This window comes from Lissotriton vulgaris, unplaced genomic scaffold (genome assembly GCF_964263255.1).
Source record: "Lissotriton vulgaris unplaced genomic scaffold, aLisVul1.2 SCAFFOLD_723, whole genome shotgun sequence".
Classification (NCBI taxonomy): domain Eukaryota; kingdom Metazoa; phylum Chordata; class Amphibia; order Caudata; family Salamandridae; genus Lissotriton; species Lissotriton vulgaris.
Genome location: NW_028240735.1, coordinates 554,366 through 580,102, shown reverse-complemented (window position 1 = coordinate 580,102; position 25,737 = coordinate 554,366). Strand labels below are relative to the sequence as shown.

General features: G+C 49.9%; 2 protein-coding genes across 2 annotated transcripts in view; both read right to left on the bottom strand.

Annotated features, from left to right (window-relative positions):
• The window catches only part of LOC147672889 (NACHT, LRR and PYD domains-containing protein 3-like), a 664,362-nt gene that overhangs the window by 210,371 nt on the left and 428,254 nt on the right, over positions 1 to 25,737 (bottom strand). The window lies entirely within an intron of this gene.
• LOC147672893 (uncharacterized) lies at positions 9,161 to 10,831 on the bottom strand. The gene is made up of 2 exons (XM_086947944.1): positions 9,713 to 10,831; positions 9,161 to 9,643 (listed from the first exon to the last, which is right to left on the bottom strand). Exons 1-2 carry the CDS (start codon positions 10,829 to 10,831, stop codon positions 9,161 to 9,163), a joined length of 1,602 nt encoding a protein of 533 aa, XP_086804070.1.

The window sequence follows — 25,737 nt, the reverse complement described above, 5'->3', positions numbered from 1 at the left end:
AACTCAATGGCACTCATTTTATCGACCTCAGAAAGATGAAAGACCGGGTGCCACACCATTATTTAAGTTTATGACAGAGATCAAACACAGATTTCTGGAGTGGATATATTAGCTAACTGATGAACCAGACCCAGCAAAACATTTCTTGAAATAATAGGCAAAGAATGCGAACAGGAAGTATCTAGATTACTCTTCTAACTAGCTGTGGAACACGGCTGAAAGCTTTGCTTAAGTGCATGGCGGATTGAGCATGGTATGAAATCTGGAAGAGGCAACTTATAATGTCATTTGACACACACACACAAATACTTCTCACAGAATACACAATGAGTTAAACAACAGACTGTATTGAGACCTACTTTTCTTGAGAAATACAGATAAATCTATAAAGACAGCCAACAGTGTATTGACAGCCCCACTATGGCATCTAACAAGTGAGAAGCCATCAGTTGCATTACAATGCTGCAAAGGTCACCAGTGCAAGTATGACAAATAGGCCTCTATCACTTGCCCCTTCAAGTCCATGTGCCACTGCAGCCTGGAGCATATGTCTGGCACTGGCACTCTCTCAGAGTCAGTAATGATCGGAAGAATATCAAAACTATATAAGATTCAGACCTCAATACATACACCACAGATGCGTACCATTTAAATGTGTGCTCGTTGCAGGTGTTGTGGCATTCCAAACCTCTCAAGTGAAGGTGACATGCACACTCTGTAAAGGGAAGTGTAGTGTAGTTCCTATTATCCCAATAGGCTCTGCGCATTGGAATAATACCTTCAATAGTATAGGCCTAGACCAGCCGTTAACTAGGTCTACTACTGTCGATATTAGACTTAAAGTTTTGGGTTTGCCAGCTAGCTCAGAGTTCACTAGAAACTTTCTCGAATGTTCAGGAAGGAATTAACTTCCCTGATTAGACAAGAAGGGATTTAGTTTCTGACAACCATAGAACATGACAACTTTGCTCTCCCCTAATCAAGAGTGTATCTCTAGAGTCGTGTGAACAAAAGGCAATTTATTTTACTCAGTCAGTATGTGCATTCTTAGTCTCATCAGATTGTAGAGAAAAGGAGGAGACAGGCGTGTTCAATAAAAGATGTTATTTATTGATCAGTCTCTTTTCTCATACAAGAGAAATGGATCGATATTATTGCAATACTTATGGTTAAGTAAAGTGCATACATTAAAAGCAGAAGTATAAAATAATACTGTAAAAACATTGATATGGTTTCTAAGCCATATGAAGGTTTAAAATGAATAAAATAGATTACATACACATATACAATTGACTAAACGTACTCAACTGGTGTTTCTAAATACGCCTACCCCGTGTACCTGACCTAAGCCTAATACGTGGGCGGGAATAGAAAGTTACAGTTTAAGTTAAGTTTGTTTTGCCAAGTGACTGACTAAAGAATTCTCTGCGAGGGGTTATTCAGTTCTGTACCTGGAAGTTAGGATGGATGAGGGATGGTATCTCTCTCTCTGGTCTCGATATTCCAGGCTGCCTGCGAGGGCTACCCGGAAGCGCTGGTGCTGGGTTTCTCGGCAGGAGAAAGCAGCGCGTCTCGTTCTCAGCGCGTCAGGAAGGCGGGGCTGCGCCAGCGGGGTCTGCTCTGCTCTGGGCTTCGTCAAGTCTGGCTGCTCCGATCTCGTCACCACCGCGTGTGTTTGCATAGCGCAAGATCGGTAATATTTATACCTTTAAGGTGCCGAGATTGACGTAAGGATGGACATAGATACGTCAATAAGGATGTCATACGACCAGGTCGTTAGCACATTCTTTTGCTGAAGTTCTCGGTGAAATCAAAACAATGGGCGCAGGGTTTTTCCCAGGTTGTCATAGGTTTGATTTGTTTAGAGAACTCCGTATGCCTTATCAGGGGCTGGAGGAATATCGCTTGTCTAATTAGATGGCAAGCGTTATGACCTAATCAGATAACACGTTCCTGTGCCGTAGTGTGGCTTTATCAGATAATGGTTCCTGCATCATGGGGGTTTTCTGCCTCATGGGATGGCTGCTAGTTAACTTGTTAGTTTGTTAGCCAGAATAGGGTCAGGAATAGGGGGGATCGATACAGAACCTATAGGAATACATCACACTCACTCCACGATAACTATGGACATATTTACTAATCTAGGCATAGTAAACATAGTACAACATACTTATAGAGTATTGTGTATACCTTACCACCCCAAAATACATAAATGCATTTTGAAATTATCAAATATACGGAAAAATTTCAGTCATATGTATTGTATGCACTCAAGCTGTAGAATAATGCTAAAGTAATCACGCAATTTAATACATTATTGCTTAATCGGTATACGAGAATTTACACATGAAATGGCACTTAATACAGAAAAAAGGTTCGAGACCACTTCATCACAGAATAAAATGATTATGAACATACCAGCGGGCAGCTAATGTCTATAAAGTGTCTAAAAAATAGAAATCTTAGTTCTCTAAGAATAGTTCTTACTTTAAGCAGAAGATAAGTGTCCCGAAAAATTGTAAAAATATTTTTGGGCTGCTGAAAAAATTGCTGTCCGTGAACTGGAGGGAAAATTGTTCATGTGACTTTATTATTAAAGTTGAAGGCCAAATTCAGGGAACGCCGTGTGCGAGCTTGCTCAAAGTTTCTATTTCTGCTCTGGTGAGAACATCATATCATTTAGGCTTTCGAAAAAGCTGTCAACAGCTTCCTGGGAAAGTTCCACTAACTCGGAAATAGGTGTAACCATGCATTCGTGCGCATGATTGTCTCCATTGACGTTTTGATTTGGATTGCTGACAGAAGGTCGTACCTGATCGATGCTGCTTTCATCTTGAACTTCACTACCCCTCAATCGTAGTGGTGAAGTTTCCACGAATGCCGTCATCAGGATTGGTAGCCGTTGAGGGCAGCACAAAGCATGAGCCTTGATTGGACTCAACAATGTTTCTGCATCCATTGGGTCATCCGATTGTAGCGTCAGACAGGTGTCTAACACGCATTCTTCTCCGCATAGTAGGCACCTTAATACAGGTAAAACACATCGTTGCCACATTGGTCGAAATGATAGAAACCAAGTCATATTCAGGTCTCTAAGCCGGGATAGACCCAGGATTTTTGATATCCGGTCCCGGTATCCAATGGCTCGGATTGTTTCTTCCCTTGTCGCAGGTGTTTTGTCTGTGACACGGTTTGCCATAACGAAAAATTAGGACCAAGAATAGGATTCCTGCAATTAGTCCCAAAATGAGGGGAAGTCCGCCAAAAATCGAATGGACGAAATCTGGAAAAATACCCAGTATGGCTTTGAATGGTGTTAATGCCATCGAAAATACTGTCTTAAATACTTTTGAGATCCCATTGGTATCAGAAATATTTAAGATTTCATTAAGGATTTCTGCGAAATGTATGGGGGAATTAGTTGATAATAAAGAATGTATCTCTGCAGTCGTCCTTGCGACTTGGAGATCATACGTTTCTTTTGATGACGTGAGCCTGGTCGGCGTCTGAAGAAGCACTGTTTTCATTCTGCTTAAAGTATCTATTCGAATAGAAGTAATTTTCAAGTTGGGCCATGCCCTTGCCTCCCTGTCTGGAAAGGAGCTGGGGAACAATGAGCGTCCACAGCACTTGACCTTCGCAGTCATAGTTACGAGATAAGGAGTCCCGGGCATAAGACTACAACATCTGCGATCCACAATTAGAATGTAACTCCCATTGTAGAGTCTTTGAAAGAATGGTTCTATCTCTGTTGCAGGTGTGCCTTGCTGGTGACATGAAAGGTTATATGAATTCCCTTCACAGGCTCCATGCAAACTAATTCCATTACACAGAAGTGTACCGCTTAGTGACATCGCACAATTATTGCCACTAAGAAACACTTTCTGTCCTTTATTACTGACACATGCATGTGAATAGGGCAAGTTCCATGTTGTTTTAATGTACCCTTTCCCCAATTTTTCGTACATGCCAGCCTGTATATATTTTTGGCAGTATTGAAACCTGAAGGTTGATATTGGAATATTAATTATCCCATGTAAAAAATTCTGGAGGACAGAGTCATTAACCCATTATCCACTACAGAAAGTGATTTTTCCAAATGAATACGGTCAATTTCCTGTATTCTTTCTGCAGTTTCAATTTGAGTCACCTTCCAGGCCTCGTTGTATGCTGCATATACAGAGGCTGCTATGAAACGCTTTTGACGCTGTTTGCGTGGTCCCATAATGAAATCACGCAAGTCAGCACCATCAGTAAGTAAAGTTAGGTGTTGCTTAATTTCTGCCAGTGTGGAGGTCTGTAGCCATTGAAGGCATAATTTGCCCACACTGTAGGTGGTTATTATCCCTGGGTGATGTCTTTGGGAATATCTTGGGTCTGGCCTGGTCATTTTGAACCCCTGTGTTTTGTTCAGGAATCTGTCTTGACAGTTATTAGTATCTGTGGGCCAGATCAACCACTCTTTCCAATCAGGATGTGTTCTGTTTTGGTTTAATACATAGTTTACGTCTATCTCTTCATCTGTAGAGCTATTGCTGTTCATTGTTGGCTTTGGAATAGACAATTTATTTAAATCTTTGATTTTGGCTAGGCCGAGACAGGTAGTTTGTTGAACAGTGTCATTTAAAAATATAATTTGTTCTGGGATCATGCAGGCTCTAAACAAAGATTCTATACCTTGTACTTGCCATTCTTTTGTACCCCAAACACTTTTTAATTCAACATTTTTGTCCCAATAATCAAAACCAAAAGTATTCATTTGTTCAAAAAATGAGTCTGAATATATCAATTTTGTGTTTGTTATCATGGTCTTTGTCCCTGTCTTATTTGACAATTTGAAATAAAATGTTTCAGCATTACTTGTGTTAAAACCTGAAAAGTATGAATATTTGTCATAAATGGTTCTTGAGCTTCCTTTTGGAGGTGTTGCACAATGTTCCCATTGATTATAATTTAAAACATTTCTAGGTTGTGCAGATTTATGTAGAAAATGGTTACCGTAGTGGTTGTAACAGTACATACTATCATAATTAGTCGAACCCTGCAAATAATCATGTTTGGTAAATTTAGCAGACATCACTAAGTCAGACATCATATTATCTATGCTTTCGAAGTCCCAATCATCAGCAAATGAGCTTGGTTTTACAAAGTCACTCAATGAGATCTTAATTTGGTGTGGATATTTCAGGATTTCAACCGGACCATAGATTTCGTAGTCAGTGTTGTCCCATGCTACCCCACCCGGTATAGGATTGGCTGTGAAGTTGACTGTAGAAAGTTCTCTTTTCTCGACGTGTGAAGATATGTGTGGTTTGAGAATCAAGTTGATTTTCTGACTTGCTGTGTCCATTTTAGCATATATTCCCTCAATGAAGCGTCCCAAAGTTAGTACCATGATGAGCCAAAGTATGAGGATAAATGCACCAAAACCCACCCAAAATTCGATCCATGGAGAAATCAGATATGTTTCTTTCAGTTGTTTCAAAAGTTCTTTAGCTTTATCTTTAAAGGTTTTTGTTGATGGCTGTGTTTTTGATTCACTGAGGTCTTCAGAGGAATCATCGAAGTTTATGAAGTAGCCGGATGCAGTTTTGTCAATTGTTCCAATTGCTTCAGGATGACTGTTTCTTGCATTTTCACTTGGTACTTCATTGTAGATTGGTGTGTCTCTGCTAAATGTTTTTATTTGGGTTTTCAGAGGTCTAAGTTCCATTGCATTGTTGCATAGTCCTTGTTGTTCTTCTGTAGGCGTTTCGAATGTGATTAGCCTCTTAGTTAGGACCTCTGTGTTTGTAGCAAACCTTGGTGTTCTACTACTTGGGTTCTACTCCACTTGGCCTACCATTTGTTATCGGCCACATGATTGTGGTTTTACCAGGTCGATGGATACAACTCGGTTCTCCTTTTTACCAGCAAGTGGCGGTAGTACAACTGATCTTGTCCCGTTGATGGACAAGACAGGAACTGCTTTTCTGTAAGAAGGCCCAAATTCCTTCTTTACCGCGATTTTTTCTCTGACTAGATCCCCGACTTTTGGAATCCAGACAGGTCTTGCTGGGACAGGTGGTGGTTCTTCAGTGGTTGTTGGCTGTTGTTTCAACTTTATGTTGCTCAGGTCTTTTCTTGTTTCGTTTAAGTCCTGTAAAATAGCCAAACGGTCTTTGATATCAAAGCTTTTTTCCTTCACCACTGAAGTCTGACTATCAAGGTCAGAGATTAACATCCTAATTCCAAATAATAATTCGTACGGACTGAATCCCTTCAGAGAATTTCTTGGCAGGTTATTTAGACTACGTTGGACACTTATTAGATGTTTGACCCACCCAGCTCCCGAACCTAATATCCTTTCCGTTATAGATTGCTTTATGCCTTGGTTTTTTCTTTACACCATCCCGTATCCCTCAGGAAGGAAGTGAGAAGATTCCGGCTGTGCTATGCTCATTTGGCCATGTTTCCCCTCAGGCTGGAGGGCTAGAGTGAAAACAATGGTCAAACGTAGCATGCTCTTAGCGTATATGCCATTTAGACTCGCAAATCTCTGTATAACAGTCCAGACGTCAGCCGAGTGCTGGTGATCTACATTATAAGTGGAAACTAGCCTGTATATGTTAATCGCAAGCCTTGCTTTTTACTGGTGATTTTTTCTGGAGTGAAACGACACGGTATTACACCGTTCCTCTCACCACTGCGATTCCAGTTGCAGTTTGGGCAGTTCTTTACAAAAATGGTATGCTGCAGGCTCATGCCTGCCCACCAGTACCTTGATTGTAATTCTTCCAGAGAATCTTTTAATTTGAGGTGTCTGAGACCCTCGCCCATATGTGCGTCTGCGATTAACAAGTTTCTCCTGTCCATGTTTGGAATCACTCTATCCCCCACTCCAGGGATTCGAGCAAAAGGGACTGAGTTTGCATCGATTATGTATGTATAATTGAGTGGATAGTTGAATGGTAGCGCTGAGCAGTCGCCTTTTGATGACGTTTTCACCGCCAGCACTGTTTCACCGTCAATATACTTCGCTGTACGCTTTTTTCAAACTACGAAAGCCGATTTAGTGGCTGCCGCTGTGGCTGTCTCAGCCAATGAATTCCCTGCAACGTGAACGCCATCACGCTGATGACTCAGTGAGTGTGTCAAGTGAGTCTTTGGTAGTTCTTTTTGTAACAGAACTATTTGTTCCCAAAGCAGTTGTTGCTTTATTGTTGCACCTGTGTCATCTTTGTAACCGTTTTGAATCCATGTCTGCAAATCCTTGTTGTATGATTTGACGCAGTAATATGAATCGGACACTATAAGTGTCGGGAATTCGCGATCCGCATTATCTAGCGCCATTTTCAATGCTAATATTTCAGTCTGTTGTTCTGAATTAGTTTCGACTGAGTGTGTTTTTGTTAATAGAGGTCTTAGTTTACCTCCGCGCCACACTTCTTTTGTAATCCCACATGTGGGGTTGTATGCTTGTTCTCCCCAAACGGGGGGTTGAGCATGTCCGTCTGTATATATTACACAGGCGTAGTGTCGTAAGGGCAGAATGTCGATTGGCAGAGGGTATATTCTTTCATATTCTAGATTTTTCAATTCCTTTAATTCTGGATCAAAATAGTAGTATACTTTGTCCGTTGTAATTGAATCTACCCATTGTATCCATTCCGGATTCAATACTGTTGTTGGTAAATTGCACGGTGTTGTTAGTGCCTCAAAGGCTGGTTCTGCTGTTCTGACTGTGATATGTCTACCGTCAGCTTTGTCTTTTTCTCTAGCTATTGCGGTTTGAACTGCATGAACAATGTTGTCTTTAATACTGAACTTCTTTTCAGCTTCTGTGTACAAGTGTGATTTGAATGCAATTGGTACCTTTTCTCCCTCATTAGAGGTCAGGTATGTGAATCCGCATCTTCCTGGGATGACTCGAATCACAAGATTGCGTGTGTTATCACGTGTTTCTAATTTTGTTTTAATTAACATGTCTGTTTGTAAGGATCTCAGAATTTCTGTGTGTATTTGAGTCCAATTTGTTCTTTTAAAATCTGGTTTAATTAGATCATAAAGGGGTTTGACCCTTTCTGCGTAATTTGCAATGTATGTTCTTCCGAAATTTAGGAAGCCTAGAATTGACTGTAGGTTTTTTAGTGTTCTAGGTGCTTAGAGTACGGCACATTTCTCTAGGAAATTGTCAGCCAGGCTTTTGCCTTCACTTGATAATTCATATCCTAAGAACAGGACTGTTAGATGGGCAATTCTGGATTTTTTAAAGTTGAATTTGTAACCCTCTGCTGCGAACCCAAGTATTATGGTGTTCACTCTTTTCAAGTGAGTATCCAAGTCATCATCTGTTAGGTATATGTCATCGACATAAGATAATGCTTCGTCATCATATATTTGTAGTAATTCTGTTACTCTCGCTGAGAATACTCCCGGGCTGTTCTTGTACCCCTGGGCTAACCGACAGAATTGTTTTTGAGTGCCATTTATTGAGAACGCAGACAAGTATCTGCTCTCTGGTGCAATATTTTGACAAAAGAATCCATTAGAGATGTCTAATGTTGTTTTGTATTTTTTGCGCACTATGTTATTCATTAGTGCAGCACTATGTGAGTTTTGCACTGCAAAAGTTTTGCAACATGAGTTAAGGTGTCGGTAATCCAAAACTAGACGATATGAATTGTCTGGTTTGGAGACCGGAAACAAAGGGTTGTTCATTTGTGAGGTGCAAGTTTCAATCACCCCCTGGTATTCTAATTGATCTAGTATTTCTTTTACCTGTTTTTTAGCTTCTTGCTTAATTGGGTACTGCCTTTGTGCAGTAGGTTGTGATTTTAACTGGATTTTGTGAGGAGGAGAGTCCTCATCCCATCCAACGTGATTTTTATATAAAGCAGGAGCTAGAGCTACTGCCCACTTTCTAGCAAGTGTATATTTTTTATGAATTGGGATATGATTTGAGAAGGCAGGCATAATTATTTCTTCGCCATGAGGGCAGTCCCTGACAAACTCTGGTGGCCAGTCTTTTTCAGCTAGAAGGATGTCATAGCCCTTGGAGAGATTATCCCAGAATAGTCCCCTTATTTTTCTAGTCTTATCCCCTTCTATACGTAATGTTATTTCATATATTTTGTGAGGTTTGCTAACTCTGGTGTCTGCAGTTTCCACTTGAAGGTATTCATTCGTGTCCACTGTCTCCAGATGATTCATAAGGACTTTGCGAGCTATGCTCACTTCTGCTGCGCTGTCTAGCATTGTCTGAGCCCATTATCCGTTTTTCAGTTGTGTCCTCAGAATTCTCGGCATTGTTAACTATTTTAATGCTGGCTACCTTCTTTTTTGGAAATTGTAATTTCTTTTTTTGCTGAGCAGGTTCCTTGTCTTTGGACTTGGCGTGCTCTTCTCTTTGTTCTGATCGTCCTCTTCTTTCTGATTTCTGCGAGGAAGTCTGAAAAGATTGAGAGGGACGTGTATCAATGTCTTGATATCTATCAGGTTTTTTTATATTATCCCTATTTCTAAGGTTATATCTTTTCCCAGAGGGATCACTTTGGGGTGGTATGCGTCCCTGGTTTGGAGATCTTTCTCTCCGCCGAGGAGAACTTCCTCTGGACTGGAATTTCTTTTCTTTAGGATTGGAGTGTTTGTTTCCATCCCAGCTCTTTTTTGGTGATGTTGAATTATTATTAAAAACTATTTTTTCAGGACTTTCAATCAGTTGTGGTTTTACTGGTATTCTACCTAAACTGTCTCTACCTAGTTCCTCATAGGATTTTTCTATGATTCTGGCGATTTCAGCTGGTTGGTCTGCTATATCTGTCTCTTTTAACCTCTGGTGGATCGCCACGTTTGCTGCTTCTCCTTTTATGTTGGCTAATAATATAGCAGAGACCTGCTTGAAGTCTTTTAGTAATTTCATACCAACAGTTAAAGCGGGTTCTGGACCGTATTCGTCTTGAATTTGTTTTAGCACATCTGGTATTACCGAGATTGATGGAACACCGTGCGTTTTTGTGTAGATGGAAGCAAAGACTGTACCCCAAGTGTCACAGTCCTCAACGTGTGGTGCGATTCCCATTGGAAGACAGATAGTCAGAATCCTGTGTTTTTCTAACGGGGTGGTGTCTGGAAACACCGCCTCTATTTGGGTGATTTTCTGTGCTAACCAGAATGGTATTTGTTCCCGTTTAGTCGGTACTTTGCCTAGGCAGGACTGGATGTTCTGTGGTGTAATTTTATTTGTGTTCCCCTGGTAAGGGGTCAGCTGTGGAATTTTAATCGCTGGCTGAATTGTTGAAGTCCGCATCACATACTGGACTAATTGTCTATGTACTTTTATTAATTGTTTTAGCTGTGTTAAAAGCTCTGGTGCAGGCATTCTTTCGATGTCTGGATGTGGTGTGTATCCGGCTAGGACCGGCCACGTTGCTCCTGGTCTACCTAAAGGACCGAGCCTGGTGATGTGATTATTATGTTTTAGGGTGCCATTAAATAAGAGCAGGTGCTCTTGAAATTTAAGTGGTACTTCCACCTCCTCGAAAGGAGTGTATATTTCAGGAGGTTCCTCTATTTTGTAATAGTGGAAGTACTTTGTTACAGGATTTGCTGCTGGAAAGTTTATCCATGAATAGTATACCTCTGTCTGCCGATATTCGTGTGCCTCAATTACGAATATGACTGTGCCACCTCTAGGTGTCAGTCCATTTTCTATAAGTTTTATGGTTATAGATTTTCTTTTGATGACCGGAATGAGTATTATATTCGGGTCTGCTTCCTGCATAGTAGCATCAGCTTCTGCGAGTTCAGTTGCTAATCTAACTGCCTCTCTTTCATCCTCACTGTCTACCATTATTCTGTTTGTTTGCAGATCAGGTTCTTATTGAAACAAAGATTAGATGCACAATATTTTGGAACAGTGTATCCTTCAACATTGACTAAACCAAGAACCATACATAGGAGTTCCCTCCTGCGAGGTTTGGCGGATATAACCTTTTACCCACTCCAGACGTCTTTGGAGTATTATGGGAAAAGGGGTCTGAGTGAGAAAGCACGACTGAGTTACTCTAAATGTCTTCTGTTAGTTTTATCGCCCTTTCCAAACGCGTTGGGCGCCATGTAGTGTAGTTCCTATTATCCCAATAGGCTCTGCGCATTGGAATAATACCTTCAATAGTATAGGCCTAGACCAGACGTTAACTAGGTCTACTACTGTCGATATTAGACTTAAAGTTTTGGGTTTGCCAGCTAGCTCAGAGTTCACTAGAAACTTTCTCGAATGTTCAGGAAGGAATTACCTTCCCTGATTAGACAAGAAGGGATTTAGTTTCTGACAACCATAGAACATGACAACTTTGCTCTCCCCTAATCAAGAGTATATCTCTAGAGTCGTGTGAACAAAAGGCAATTTATTTTACTCAGTCAGTATGTGCATTCTTAGTCTCATCAGATTGTAGAGAAAAGGAGGAGACAGGCGTGTTCAATAAAAGATGTTATTTATTGATCAGTCTCTTTTCTCATACAAGAGAAATGGATCGATATTATTGCAATACTTATGGCTAAGTAAAGTGCATACATTAAAGGCAGAAGTATAAAATAATACTGTAAAAACATTGATATGGTTTCTAAGCCATATGAAGGTTTAAAATGAATAAAATAGATTACATACACATATACATTTGACTAAACGTACTCAACTGGTGTTTCTAAATACGCCTACCCCGTGTACCTGACCTAAGCCTAATACGTGGGCGGGAATAGAAAGTTACAGTTTAAGTTAAGTTTGTTTGCCAAGTGACTGACTGAAGAATTCTCTGCGAGGGGTTATTCAGTTCTGTACCTGGAAGTTAGGATGGATGAGGGATGGTATCTCTCTCTCTGGTCTCGATATTCCAGGCTGCCTGCGAGGGCTACCCGGAAGCGCCGGTGCTGGATTTCTCGGCAGGAGAAAGCAGCGCGTCTCGTTCTCAGCGCGTCAGGAAGGCGGGGCTGCGCCAGCGGGGTCTGCTCTGCTCTGGGCTTCGTCAAGTCTGGCTGCTCCGGTCTCGTCACCACCGCGTGTGTTTGCATTGCGCAATATCGGTAATATTTATACCTTTAAGGTGCCGAGATTGACGTAAGGATGGACATAGATACGTCAATAAGGATGTCATACGACCAGGTCGTTAGCACATTCTTTTGCTGAAGTTCTCGGTGAAATCAAAACAATGGCCGCAGGGTTTTTCCCAGGTTGTCATAGGTTTGATTTGTTTAGAAAACTCCGTATGCCTTTTCAGGGGCTGGAGGAATATCGCTTGTCTAATTAGATGGCAAGCGTTATGACCTAATCAGATAACACGTTCCTGTGCCGTAGTGTGGCTTTATCAGATAACGGTTCCTGCATCATGGGGGTTTTCTGCCTCATGGGATGGCTGCTAGTTAACTTGTTAGTTTGTTAGCCAGAATAGGGTCAGGAATAGGGGGGATCGATACAGAACCTATAGGAATACATCACAGAAGAGGTAGCCTTGAGCAAACTTTAAAGGGTTGTTTTACATGTTTAGTGCAAGCTCCTCTACGGTCTACTTTTTATTTTACATGCTGTAGAAAATGATAATTTGTGAGAGCAATCTATAAATGAGACAGCCAAGATGAGTATAATGGAAATTGTGTAATTATATTCATTATTTTCACAGCAAAATGCACATCTCTTCAATTTAATTGATTTCAACAGAAAGTACAACATGAAATATTCTGAAGGCAGCCAACAGGTGCTTGCAGGCTAAAGGTACTAATCTGTTAAATATGTTCAACAGTCCTATAGGAATTTCACACTATTTAGAGATTATCGGTTATGGGGCGTTGATGTGCTGTGAAGTACAGTGTTTTGCTACTTACTATCAGACATCCTCCATGCTATGGTGGGTGCACCTCACAGTAGAAGAGTTCGGGAGTCCATACCTGCGCCCCTTACATGAGGATGGTCATGGAACTGAACTACAGCAGACTGGTATGCGATCACAGTCCCTATCAGAGTCCCTGCAGAGTATGACGTATCATCACACACAGTCTCTATGAAAGGCCTGCAGGCATGGAGAGTATCAAAGTCAATATCAGATTCCACAGCGAGGTGAGTATCACAGTCAGAATCTGAACCTAAGAGACTACAGAGTAGTTCCATTCAGTAAGAGAGGCCTGCAGATTAGGAGTAAGGTCCATATCAAGAGCGCCACACTCCACCATCCATATCAAGAGCACCACACTCCACCATCCATATCAAGAGCACCACACTCCACCATCCATATCAAGAGCACCACAATCCACCATCCATATCAAAAGCACCACACTTCAGAAGGTATCATAGTCAGTATGAACACGGTTGAACACCAGTGGAGATCCTGCCCTCTGCAGCAGGGACCGGGCTGACCCATATTTGCAGACTTAACTAGTGAGAGTCACCAGAACAGGCTACACATTTCAAGTCCTAGTTGGATCTCGCCAATGGGGTACCTGCTGGAGATGCAGAGTAGGGCATTGATGCCCCTCACAAACCGCATTCTTCTACCTTTCCACCGGCACTTAAGCCCTCCTAATGCCAGCTTCTCATATAATAATTAACATGATATCCCAGCATGATTGTGTGACAATCTGAAGCTCACCTCGCCCCATTACTGACAAGTTATTTCTTTGTGTGCAAAGGACTCAAAGGTTTTTCTCCATAACTACGTTACATTGTTTTTAAAACTTTGAACATTTTATCTACTGGCCCAAAGTATACACAGTTGTCCATTACATTTGGCCTACAAAAACCCACTTTTAACTTGAAAATTCTGTCCCAAAACTTTTTTCTACATGGAAAAGTTACTCAAACCATGTAAGGCACAGTTGGTAAAGTCATCATACTTTGTGAACTGAGCTAAGTACAACATGCTCAATTTTGAGTGTGAAGTTTGCATATATTGCCCACCTGTGACTATTACGAACACCAACAGACTCCCTATTGGGGGACCATTGAGATGCACAATCGGGGCTAACAGCTTAAACATGCTTTAGTAAGGCAACTAGTTGATTTTTGCTTACATTGATTTGTTCATTAGGTAGATTAGCTTACTAGAGGTAATACTTGCTGTTTAATTTTATAACTGCTTTTTAAATACCAACACATTGTTGAATGGATTAGTGCAGGCAAAGCAGCAGGATTGGACTGGGCCTGAAAATAACAGGCCCACCAGACCATAAAACAGGCCCACAAAGAGCCAAAAATTTGGCCCATACACATCAGTCCATCAAGCACGACCTGATTGCCCCATTGGCCAGTCCGACCCTTGAAGGGGAGTCTGCAATGGGAAAGTACAGTGAAAAGAGGAGGAAAAATCGCTGCACGTAAAATATCAACATGAAGGGCTTAGATATTATGGATCAGAGCTTCCTATTTCAGTGGGAGTGCAATGTGTATTATCAAGAAAGCAGCCTTATTTGCTCCAATTGAGTGCAAGTTAATGGCAAAACTAGGTTTGCTCACTTTATGTCCGAAATGTTCCTTTTTTTCTGTCCACATGGTGGCCCCATGATGTCGAGTTGACTCATGGGGCCTTTACTACTGGGCCCTCTATATCTCTGCATTTCAAAGGCAGGCGTTTCCTGCTCTCTTTTAGCAGTCTATGCAGGAAGCTTGCCATCATTTCGAGCTACCACCGTCTGTGTTCTCATCCTCACTGTCTTAACAGGCAAAATACCTTTCATAGTCTACAAAGGGATCTCTGCCCAGAAAAACATCCTCACCCTCCAAACATGTTTAAAATCAATGGAATTTAACATTAGCATAAGTAATCATAGAAAATGGGTCCCACTCCCCTGGCTAGGGGTTAATTTACAAATATAACTCTGAACAATGGTACACAGCTGATGGCAGAATAACAAGACTACCTGAACGTGAATTTTGCCTCGAGTGGCACGTTCAGGTATTCTTGTTTCTCTTGATCATTGAATTTGTTAGCCTGCGCACAACCACTTGTAAAACTAAAATGTTTATCACTGTTTCTATAAAAAGTTCCAAAAGTTTATTTGGGTGATCCCGGGGGGGAGGCGTCTTCCGTCCTACGACGACGTCTCTGTGATTAGTACTTTATAGTGCTTCCAAGTACATTGGTTGCATCCCCCTGTGCACTCTTACTATCCTATAACAAGGATTGATCTAGTCGCATTTATTTGTGGTTCATAATCAAGTAAAAACCAACGATAGTAAGAACGAGTGTTCGGGATTCTATCATTACTTTTAATCATTTAAGCCTAATGAACTTCATCACAGCGAAAAACGAATGGTACTAAAAACGTGTGTTCAAGTATTTATCTAAAGCATTCACATGGCTCAATATGCTAAATAATAATATTTTTGAGTGAGGGGCCCGCCCAGCCATTGGAAGGGGAGATCTGTCCCTCTGAATAGGCTCCGTCTTTTTCGGATTTGGGGGCGTAAGTGTTGTTGTTCTTCAGACAGTGACGTTGTCTGTCACTCAGAACCGCAAAACCACGCCCCGATTCCGAAAAATTCAGGAGCTTGCGGCCGCCATTTTTTTCCCCCTGTGTGTGACTTTATAGTCATTTTTTATTGCAACGCCCGTTGATTCCTGCATGAAGCGAGATGCTTTCTTTCCTTCACAAAGGAAAGACCCCCACCGTCCTGCCAAGGATACCAGCGCCCCCCCCCTCCATCTTCCGAAGCCCCTTCTGCCATCGCAAGCTGTGCGCGAGAGCCTGGACTGGGAGCCGGAGCTTCACTCTGGCGGCAGCAGCTGCGGGCATTGTGCTGGAGCACCACAACAGCTGCCACCCCCATGGACTTCACCCCGATGCCCCCGGAGAGAGGTGAGATGAGCATAAATCTAAGCTATGGGGAGAGGGGCCTCCACACTGGCCTCGCTGCCCCCCCCGCCGGCCTCTCCCTGCCACGGCACCGCCCATAGCAGCACTTAGCGCCCGCAGTGCCAGTGCCCCGCCGCCCGACCCCAGGGCATCAGCCAGCCGCCCCGGGACCAGCACAGCAGGTCTGAGGAGAAGGGCTCCTCTGGTCTTAACAACACCGGCAATGCCGTCAGTTAGAGCGGGCAGAGTGAGGGATCAGTGAGAGGCAGCGAGGCAGTGTCCCCCCCGCACGCAAGGCCGCCTAGACCCCCAGACAAATTACCTGCTGATGCGGCCGACACCGTCCATCACCACCCCCTTTTGTACCAATTTTGGCCGCCATAAGTGTGGCAGGGTATGCTCAGACGTGAGTCCCTTGCTCACTTTGCCACTGGATTTAAGCAAGCCATCTGAACTGGGGTGGCAGAGTGGGCTAAAGAACGGTGATGGTTTAAACCCAGATCTGTTAACTTGGTGTGAGTGTTTGATTGATTCGGATGCTGCGTCCATCACCACCCCCTTTTGTACCGCGATGCGGCCGACAGTGGCATTGCTCGGGGTCCACCTTCCCCTGGTCCACGTTCTCTGGGCCTCTGGTTCTAACAGCTCATCTGAGGAACAGGGTGGAACTTCGCTTATTCTCAGGCCCGTCTGCTCCATCCATGCCGGGGAGCAGCGGGGGGTGTGATTGCTGCGATGAAGAATAACACTAGCTCCCAGGGTTGAAAATTGCAGAATATGAAAGTAAGCGGCTCACCTGCGGCCCGGAATGCAGAGAATGGAATATCAGTGTCTGCTTTCCCGCCCCCCTCTCGCTGACCGTGTCTCCTTTCCCGCCCCCCGCCTGCTAACTGTGTCTCCTTTCCCGCCCCCTCCCACTGTCCGTGTCTCCTTTCCCGCCCCCTCCCGCTGTCCGTGTCTCCTTTCCCACCCCCTCCCGCTGTCCGTGTCTCCTTTCCCGCCCCCTCCCACTGTCCATGTCTCCTTTCCCGCCCCCCTCCCGCTGTCCGTGTCTAATTTCCCGCCCCCCCTCCCACTGTCCGTGTCTAATTTCCCGCCCCCTCCCGCTGTCCGTGTCTCCTTTCCTGCCCCCCTCCCGCTGTCCGTGTCTCCTTTCCCGCCCCCCTCCCACTGTCCGTGTCTCCTTTGCCGCCCCCCTCCCGCTGTCCGTGTCTCCTTTCCCGCCCCCCCTCCTGCTGTCCGTGTCTCCTTTCCCGCCCCCCTCCCACTGTCCGTGTCTCCTTTCCCGCCCCCCCTCCCACTGTCCGTGTCTCCTTTCCCGCCCCCCTCCCACTGTCCGTGTCTCCTTTCCCGCCCCCCCTCCCACTGTCCGTGTCTCCTTTCCCACCCCCCTCCCACTGTCCGTGTCTCCTTTCCCGCCCCCCCCCTCCCACTGTCAGTGTCTCCTTTCCCGCCCCCTCCCGCTGTCCGTGTCTCCTTTCCCGCCCACCCCTCCCACTGTCCGTGTCTCCTTTCCCGCCCCCCTCCCACTGTCAGTGTCTCCTTTCCCGCCCCCTCCCGCTGTCCGTGTCTCCTTTCCCGCCCCCCCTCCCGCTGTCCGTGTCTCCTTTCCTGCCCCCCTCCCGCTGTCCGTGTCTCCTTTCCCGCCCCCTCCCGCTGTCCGTGTCTCCTTTACCGCCCCCCCCTGCCGCTGTCCATGTCTCCTTTCCGGCACCCCTTCCCGCTGTCCGTGTCTCCTTTCCCACCCCCCTCCCACTGTCAGTGATTCCTTTCCCGCCCCTCTCCCACTGTCCGTTTCTCCTTTCCTGCCCCCCCTCCCGCTGTCCTTGTCTCCTTTCCCGCCCCCCTCCCACTGTCCGTGTCTCCTTTCCCGCCCCCCCTCCCGCTGTCCGTGTCTCCTTTCCCGCCCCCCTCTCACTGTATGTGTCTCCTTTCCTGCCCCCTTCGCACTGTCCGTGTCTCCTTTCCCGCCCCCCTCGCGCTGTCCGTGTCTCCTTTCCCGCACCCCCTCCCGCTGTCCGTGTCTCCTTGACTGTCCGTGTCTCCTTTCCCGCCCCCCTCCCGCTTTTTGTGTCTCCTTTCATGCTACCCTCCCACTGTCCGTGTCTCCTTTCCCGCCCCCCTCCCGCTGTCCGTGTCTCCTTTCCCGCCCCCCCTCCCGCTGTCCGTGTCTCCTTTCCCGCCCCCCTCCTGCTGTCCGTGTCTCCTTTCCCGCCCCCCTCCCACTGTCCGTGTCTCCTTTCCCGCCCCCTCCCGCTGTCCGTGTCTCCTTTCCTGCCCCCCTCCCGCTGTCCGTGTCTCCTTTCCCGCCCCCCCTCCTGCTGTCCGTGTCTCCTTTCCAGCCCCCCTCCCGCTGTCCGTGTCTCCTTTCCCGCCCCCTCCCACTGTCCGTGTTTCCTTTCCAGCCCCCCTCCCGCTGTCTGTGTCTCCTTTCCTGCCCCCCCTCCCGCTGTCCGTGTCTCCTTTCCCGCCCCCCCTTCCACTGTCCGTGTCTCTTTTCCCGCCCCCTCCCACTGTCCGTGTCTCCTTTCCCACCCCCCGTCCCGCTGTCCGTGTCTCCTTTCCTGCCTTCCCTCTCACTGTCCGTGTCTCCTTTCCCATCCCCCCTCCCGCTGTCCGTGTCTCCTTTCCCGCCCCCCTCCAGCTGTCCGTGTCTCCTTTCCCGCCCCCCTCCCACTGTCCGTGTCTCCTTTCCCGTCCCCCCTCCCACTCTCCGTGTCTCCTTTCCCACCCCCTCCCGCTGTCCGTGTCTCCTTTCCCGCCCCCCCTTCCACTGTCCGTGTCTCCTTTCCCGCCCCCTCCCACTGTCCGTGTCTCCTTTCCCGCCCCCTCCCGCTGTCCGTGTCTCCTTTACCGCCCCCCCTCCCACTGTCCGTGTCTCCTTTCCCGCCTCCCTCCCACTGTCCGTGTCTCCTTTCCCGCCCCCCCCACTGTCCGTGTCTCCTTTCCCGCCCCCCCTCCAACTGTCCGTGTCTCCTTTCCCGCCTCCTCCCGCTGTCCGTGTCTCCTTTCCCACCCCCCCTCCCACTGTCCGTGTCTCCTTTCCCGCCCCCTCCCACTGTCCGTGTCTCCTTTCCCGCCCCCTCCCGCTGTCTGTGTCTCCTTTCCCGCCCCCCCCCTCCCGCTGTCTGTGTCTCCTTTCCCGCCCCGCTCCCGCTGTCCGTCTCTCCTTTCCTGCCCCCCTCCCACTGTCCGTGTCTCCTTTCCTGCCCCCCCTCCCGCTGTCCCTGTCTCCTTTCCTGCCCCCCTCCCTCTGTCCGTGTCTCCTTTCCCGCCCCCCTCCTGCTGTCCGTGTCTCCTTTCCCGCCCCCTACCGCTGTCCGTGTCTCCTTTCCCGCCCCCCCTCCCACTGTCCGTGTCTCCTTTCCCGCTCCCCTCCCGCTGTCCGTGTCTCCTTTCCTGCCCCCCCTCCCACTGTCCGTGTCTCCTTTCCCGCCCCCTCCTGCTGTCCGTGTCTCCTTTCCCGCCCCCCCTCCTGCTGTCAGTGTCTCCTTTCCCGCCCCCTCCCACTGTCCGTGTCCCCTTTCCCGCCCCCTCCCGCTGTCCGTGTCTCCTTTCCTGCCCCCTCCCACTGTCCGTGTCTCCTTCCCCGCCCCCTCCCGCTGTCCGTGTCTCCTTTCCCGCCCCCCTTTTGCTGTCCGTGTCTCCTTTCCTGCCCCCCCTCCCGCTGTCCGTGTCTCCTTTCCCGCCCCCCTCCCGCTGTCCGTGTCTCCTTTCCCGCCCCCTCCCGCTGTCCGTGTCTCCTTTCCCGCCCCCCCTCCCGCTGTCTGTGTCTCCTTTCCCGCCCCTGCCCGCTGTCCGTGTCTCCTTTCCCGCCCCCTCCCGCTGTCTGTGTCTCCTTTCCCGCCCCCCCTCCCGCTGTCCGTGTCTCCTTTCCCGCCCCCCCTCCCGCTGTCCGTGTCTCCTTTCCCGCCCCCCCTCCCACTGTCAGTGTCTCCTTTACCGCCCCCTCCCGCTGTCCGTGTCTCCTTTCCCGCCCCCTCCCACTGTCCTTGTCTCCTTTCCCACCCCCCCTCCTGCTGTCCGTGTCTCCTTTCCGGCCTCCCCCCTCCCGCTGTCCGTGTCTCCTTTCCCGCCCCCCCTCCCACTGTCCATGTCTCCTTTCCCGCCCCCCCTCCCACTGTCCAAGTCTCCTTTCCTGCCCCTCCCGCTGTCCGTGTCTCCTTTCCCGCCCCCCCCTCCCGCTGTCCGTGTCTCCTTTCCCGCCCCCCCTTCCGCTGTCCGTGTCTGCTTTCCCGCCCCCCCCTCCCGCTGTCCGTGTCTCCTTTCCCGCCCCCCCTCCCACTGTCCGTGTCTCCTTTACCGCCCCCCTCCCGCTGTCCGTGTCTCCTTTCCCGCCCCCCTCCCACTGTCCGTGTCTCCTTTTCCGCCCCCCCCTCCCGCTGTCCGTGTCTCCTTTCCTGCCCCCACTCCCACTGTCCATGTCTCCTTTCCCGCACCCCTCCCGCTGTCTGTGTCTCCTTTCCCGCCCCCCCCCGCTGTCTGTGTCTCCTTTCCTGCCCCCCCTCCAGCTCTCCGTGTCTCCTTTCCCGCCCCCAATCCCACTGTCCGTGTCTCCTTTCCTGCCCCCGCCCGCTGTCCGTGTCTCCTTTCCTGCCCCCTCCCGCTGTCTGTGTCTCCTTTCCCGCCCCCCCTCCCGCTGTCCGTGTCTCCTTTCCCGCCCCCCTCCCACTGTCAGTGTCTCCTTTACCGGCCCCTCCCGCTGTCCGTGTCTCCTTTCCCACCCCCCCTCCCGCTGTCCGTGTCTCCTTTCCCGCCCCCTCCCACTGTCCGTGTCTCCTTTCCCGCCCCCCCTCCCGCTGTCCGTGTCTCCTTTCCGGCCCCCCCTCCCGCTGTCCGTGTCTCCTTTCCCGCCCCCCCTCCCACTGTCCGTGTCTCCTTTCCCGCCCCCCCTCCCACTGTCTGTGTCTCCTTTCCCGCCCCCTCCCGCTGTCCGTGTCTCCTTTCCCGCCCCCCCGCTGTCCGTGTCTCCTTTCCTGCCCCCCCTTCCGCTGTCCGTGTCTGCTTTCCCGCCCCCCTCCCGCTGTCCGTGTCTCCTTTCCCGCCCCCCCTCCCACTGTCCGTGTCTCCTTTCCCGCCCCCCTCCCGCTGTCTGTGTCTCCTTTCCCGCCCCCCCTCCCACTGTCCGTGTCCCCTTTTCCGCCCCCCCTCCCGCTGTCCGTGTCTCCTTTCCTGCCCCCACTCCCACTGTCCGTGTCTCCTTTCCCGCACCCCTCCCGCTGTCTGTGTCTCCTTTCCCGCCCCCTCCCGCTGTCCGTGTCTCCTTTCCCGCCCCCCCTCCCGCTGTCCGTGTCTCCTTTCCCACCCCCCCTCCCACTGTCCGTGTCTCCTTTCCCGCCCCCCTCCCGCTGTCCGTGTCTCCTTTCCCGCCCCCCTCCCACTGTTCGTGTCTCCTTTTCCGCCCCCCCTCCCGCTGTCCGTGTCTCCTTTCCCGCCCCCACTCCCACTGTCCGTGTCTCCTTTCCCGCACCCCTCCCGCTGTCTGTGTCTCCTTTCCCGCCCCCCTCCCGCTGTCTGTGTCTCCTTTCCTGCCCCCCCTCCCGCTCTCCGTGTCTCCTTTCCCGCCCCCAATCCCACTGTCCATGTCTCCTTTCCCGCCCCCGCCCGCTGTCTGTGTCTCCTTTCCCGCCCCGTCCCGCTGTCTGTGTCTCCTTTGCCGCCCCCCCTCCCGCTGTCCGTGTCTCCTTTCTCGCCCCCCTCCCGCTGTCTGCGTCTCCTTTCCCACCCCCCCTCCCACTGTCCGTGTCTCCTTTCCCGCCCCCTCCCGCTGTCCGTGTCTCCTTTCCTGCCCCCCCTCCCGTTGTCCGTGTCTCCTTTCCCGCCCCCTCCCACTGTCCGTGTCTCCTTTCCCGCCCCCCCTCCCGCTGTCCGTGTCTCCTTTCCCGCCCCCCCTCCCACTGTCCGTGTCTCCTTTCCCGCCCCCTCCCGCTGTCCGTGTCTCCTTTCTCGCCCCCTCCCACTGTCCGTGTCTCCTTTCCCGCCCCCTCCCGCTGTCCGTGTCTCTTTTCCCGCCCCCCCTCCCACTGTCCGTGTCTCCTTTCCCGCCCCCTCCCGCTGTCCGTGTCTCCTTTCCCGCCCCCTCCCGCTGTCTATATCTCCTTTCCCGCCCCCCTCCCACTGTCCGTGTCTCTTTTCCCGCCCCCCTCTCGCTGTCCGTGTCTCCTCTCCCGCCCCCCTCCCGCTGTCCGTGTCTCCTTTCCCGCCCCCCCTCCCACTGTCCGTGTCTCCTTTCCCGCCCTCTCCCGCTGTCTGTGTCTCCTTTCCCGCACCCCCTCCCGCTGTCCGTGTCTCCTTTCCGGCCCCCTCCCGCTGTCCGTGTCTCCTTTCCCGCCCCCCTCCCGCTGTCCGTGTCTCCTTTCCCACCCCCTCCCGCTGTCCGTGTCTCCTTCCCTGCCCCCCCTCCCGCTGTCCGTGTCTCTTTTCCCGCCCCCCCTGCCACTGTCTGTGTCTCCTTTCCCGCCCCCCCTCCCGCTGTCCGTGTCTCCTTTCCCGCCCCCCTCCCGCTGTCCGTGTCTCCTTTCCCGCCCCCTCCCGCTGTCCGTGTCTCCTTTCCCACCCCCCCTCCCGCTGTCCGTGTCTCCTTTCCCGCCCCGCTCCCGCTGTCCGTGTCTCCTTTCCTGCCCCCCTCCCACTGTCCGCGTCTCCTTTCCTGCCCCCTCCCGCTGTCCGTGTCTCCTTTCCCGCCCCCTCCCTCTGTCCGTGTCTCCTTTCCCGCCCCCCTCTTGCTGTCCATGTCTCCTTTCCCGCCCCCCCTCCCGCTGTCTGTGTCTCCTTTCCCGCCCCCTCCCGCTGTCCGTGTCTCCTTTCCCGCCCCCTCCCGCTGTCCGTGTCTCCTTTCCCGCCCCCCTCCCGCTGTCCGTGACTCCTTTCCCGTCCCCCCCTCCCGCTGTCCGTGTCTCCTTTCCCGCCCCCCCTCCCGCTGTCCGTGTCTCCTTTCCCGCCCCCCCTCCCGCTGTCTTTGTCTCCTTTCCTGCCCCCCCGCTGTCCGTGTCTCCTTTTCCGCCCTCTCCCGCTGTCCGTGTCTCCTTTCCCGCCCCCCCTCCCTCTGTCCGTGTCTCCTTTCCCGCCCCCTTCCGCTGTCCGTGTCCCCTTTCCCGCCCCCCCTCCCGCTGTCCGTGTCTCCTTTCCCGCCCCCTCCCGCTGTCCGTGTCTCCTTTCCCGCCCCCTCTCCCGCTGTCCGTGTCTCCTTTCCCGCCCCCTCCCGCTGTCCGTGTCTCCATTCCCGCCCCCCTCCCTCTGTCCGTGTCTCCTTTCCCGCCCCCTCCCGCTGTCCGTGTCCCCTTTCCCGCCCCCCCCTCCCGCTGTCCGTGTCTCCTTTCCCGCCCCCTCCCGCTGTCCGTGTCTCCTTTTACCGCCCCGCTCCCGCTGTCCGTGTCTCCTTTCCTGCCCCCCCTCCCACTGTCCGTGTCTCCTTTCCTGCCCCCCTCCCGCTGTCCGTGTCTCCTTTCCCGCCCCCCCTCCCTCTGTCCGTGTCTCCTTTCCTGCCCCCCTCTTGCTGTCCTTGTCTCCTTTCCCGCCCCCTCCCGCTGTCCGTGTCTCCTTTCCCGCCCCCTCCCGCTGTCCGTGTCTCCTTTCCCGCCCCCCTCCCGCTGTCCGTGTCTCCTTTCCCGTCCCCCCCTCCCGCTGTCCGTGTCTCCTTTCCCGCCCCCCCTCCCGCTGTCCGTGTCTCCTTTCCCGCCCCCCCTCCCGCTGTCTGTGTCTCCTTTCCTGCCCCCTCCCGCTGTCTGTGTCTCCTTTCCCGCCCCCTCCTGCTGTCCATGTCTCCTTTCCCGCCCCCCTCCCGCTGTCTGTGTCTCCTTTCCCGCCCCCCCCTCCCGCTGTCCGTGTCTCCTTTTCCGCCCCCCCTCCCTCTGTCCGTGTCTCCTTTCCCGCCCCCCCTCCCGCTGTCCGTGTCTCCTTTCCCGCCCCCCCTCCCTCTGTCCGTGTCTCCTTTTCCGCCCCCTCCCGCTGTCCGTGTCTCCTTTCCCACCCCCCCTCCTGCTGTCCGTGTCTCCTTTCCCGCCCCCTCCCGCTGTCTGTGTCTCCTTTCCCGCCCCCCCCTCCCGCTGTCCGTGTCTCCTTTCCCGCCCCGCTGTCCGTGTCTCCTTTCCTGCCCCCCCTCCCACTGTCCGTGTCTCCTTTCCTGCCCCCCCTCCAGCTGTCCGTGTCTCCTTTCCCGCCCCCTCCTGCTGTCCGTGTCTCCTTTCCCGCCCCCCCTCCCACTGTCTGTGTCTTCTTTCCCGCCCCCTCCCACTGTCCGTGTCTCCTTTCCCGCCCCCCCTCCCACTGTCCGTGTCTCCTTTCCCGCCCCCTCACACTGTCCGTGTCTCCTTTCCGGCCCCCTCCCGCTATCTGTGTCTCCTTTCCCGCCCCCCCCCTCCGGCTGTACGTGTCTCCTTTTGTCACTCCGGTATTTTTTTTTTCTTCTCCTTGTTTTACTTTGCTTGGATGCACCGAGAAGAAGCGCTTGGTGCAGGCAGCTCGAGCTGAAGTATTTATTTTTTTAGAGGTACATGTACCTAGTGAGAGCCCCATTTCACCAACGGCAGGTTAAAATGCGTGAAAAGCTTCACTTTGTTTTGCCTCGGGGTTCGGACACTTAGCACCGTGTTGTCGGCACACCGTGTTTGTTTCCAGTCATAGAGCTTTATTTGATACCTACGGGAGATGTAGTTTCGTACTTGCTTTCAGTGAACCAATTCTACTGTAACACAATGCATGATGATGGTTTGTTGCTGAAGCCTCGGATGGAAGGTATAAGTTGTTTTCTGTGTTATTTTTGGACCAAATGTTGTTATGATGTATCTGGTCAAGTGGATGATAAACTATATTTACAAACGTAACTTGTATTTTATGTGCAACTCAGTTAATATTTACGAGATTCTAAATGTTGGAGCATAATTGTTAATTATTTTTTTTTTATATTGAAGTTATATCTGTTGTTCTTAGATTAATAATTAGGAATGCACATGGAGAAAAATTTAACCAACAAGTAGTTTGACTGAACCCTATTCTTGTGCATTTATAAAAGGGGTTTCCCTCTAAATTTTTGATGTCGATCTGAGTTGCTCCATGGTAGGAAAACATTTTGGTCATTGGTTTGGGACAGGTGAGAGAATGACACCAAAAATGTTAGTTTGAGCCCAGTTGTTGTGGAGAAGTGGCTTGAGATGGGACACAATGGCAGCACCAGAAATGCTGTTAAAACATATTCATCCAAGCAGCTGACCAGCTTAGAGAAATATTCTCTGGGAAAGGATGCAATTATCAGTAATTTCAGAGAACTCACGTGCATAGTTCAGAAAAAGGGTACGAGCATTCTTTTGGAAAAGGGTTAGCGGTGGAATGGCTCACAGATGGTCTTTGCTGAGCCTACATGTACTGGTAGTCAGACTATTTCTGATAGTGGCACTGACTCATCTTTCCCAGAAAACCTTATCAGTGACCCTGAAGGGAAGGCACCTGAAGTGAGCAACAATGTTCCTGGAGGGGTTTCAGACACTGGGTGCTTTCCTAGTGTGAATGTATGTGGGGCAGTGATAGTACCCATGCATAAATTTTGTTCCAAGTGAAACGCTGCATTCCAAATCCAATTTTAAGGACTAAGTTATTCGTTGATTCTGTTTTTGATAAGAGGGAGACGATGCAGTATTCTGTATTCATAACTCAGCAAACATTATCATGTAATGTTAAAGTAGTGTTGTTCCCTTGATGCCTGTGACCCATCTCTGCCTCTCCCTTACACCGATCTATGTGCCCCCATTCCTTTTTGAGTCTGCATGCATGCCTCCCAGTATGCTGTCATGCAGGTTATCAATGTTCCATTGCTATTGGAGTGGCAGTTGTTTTTGCTTTCAATATGCTTTTAAAAGGCACTGTTGATTATAGTTCATTAGACATATCACAGGTCAGTAAGTAATTTCAAGGCTACTCCGCCTA

Coding starts and splice junctions, on each gene's coding strand:
- LOC147672893 (XM_086947944.1), bottom strand. CDS start 10,831: ATGGTAGACAGTGAGGATGAAAGAGAGGCAGTTAGATTAGCAACTGAA. Junction 9,644..9,712: donor ACAGTTTAGGTAGAATACCA/GTAAAACCACAA, acceptor TCACCAAAAAAG/AGCTGGGATGGAAACAAACA.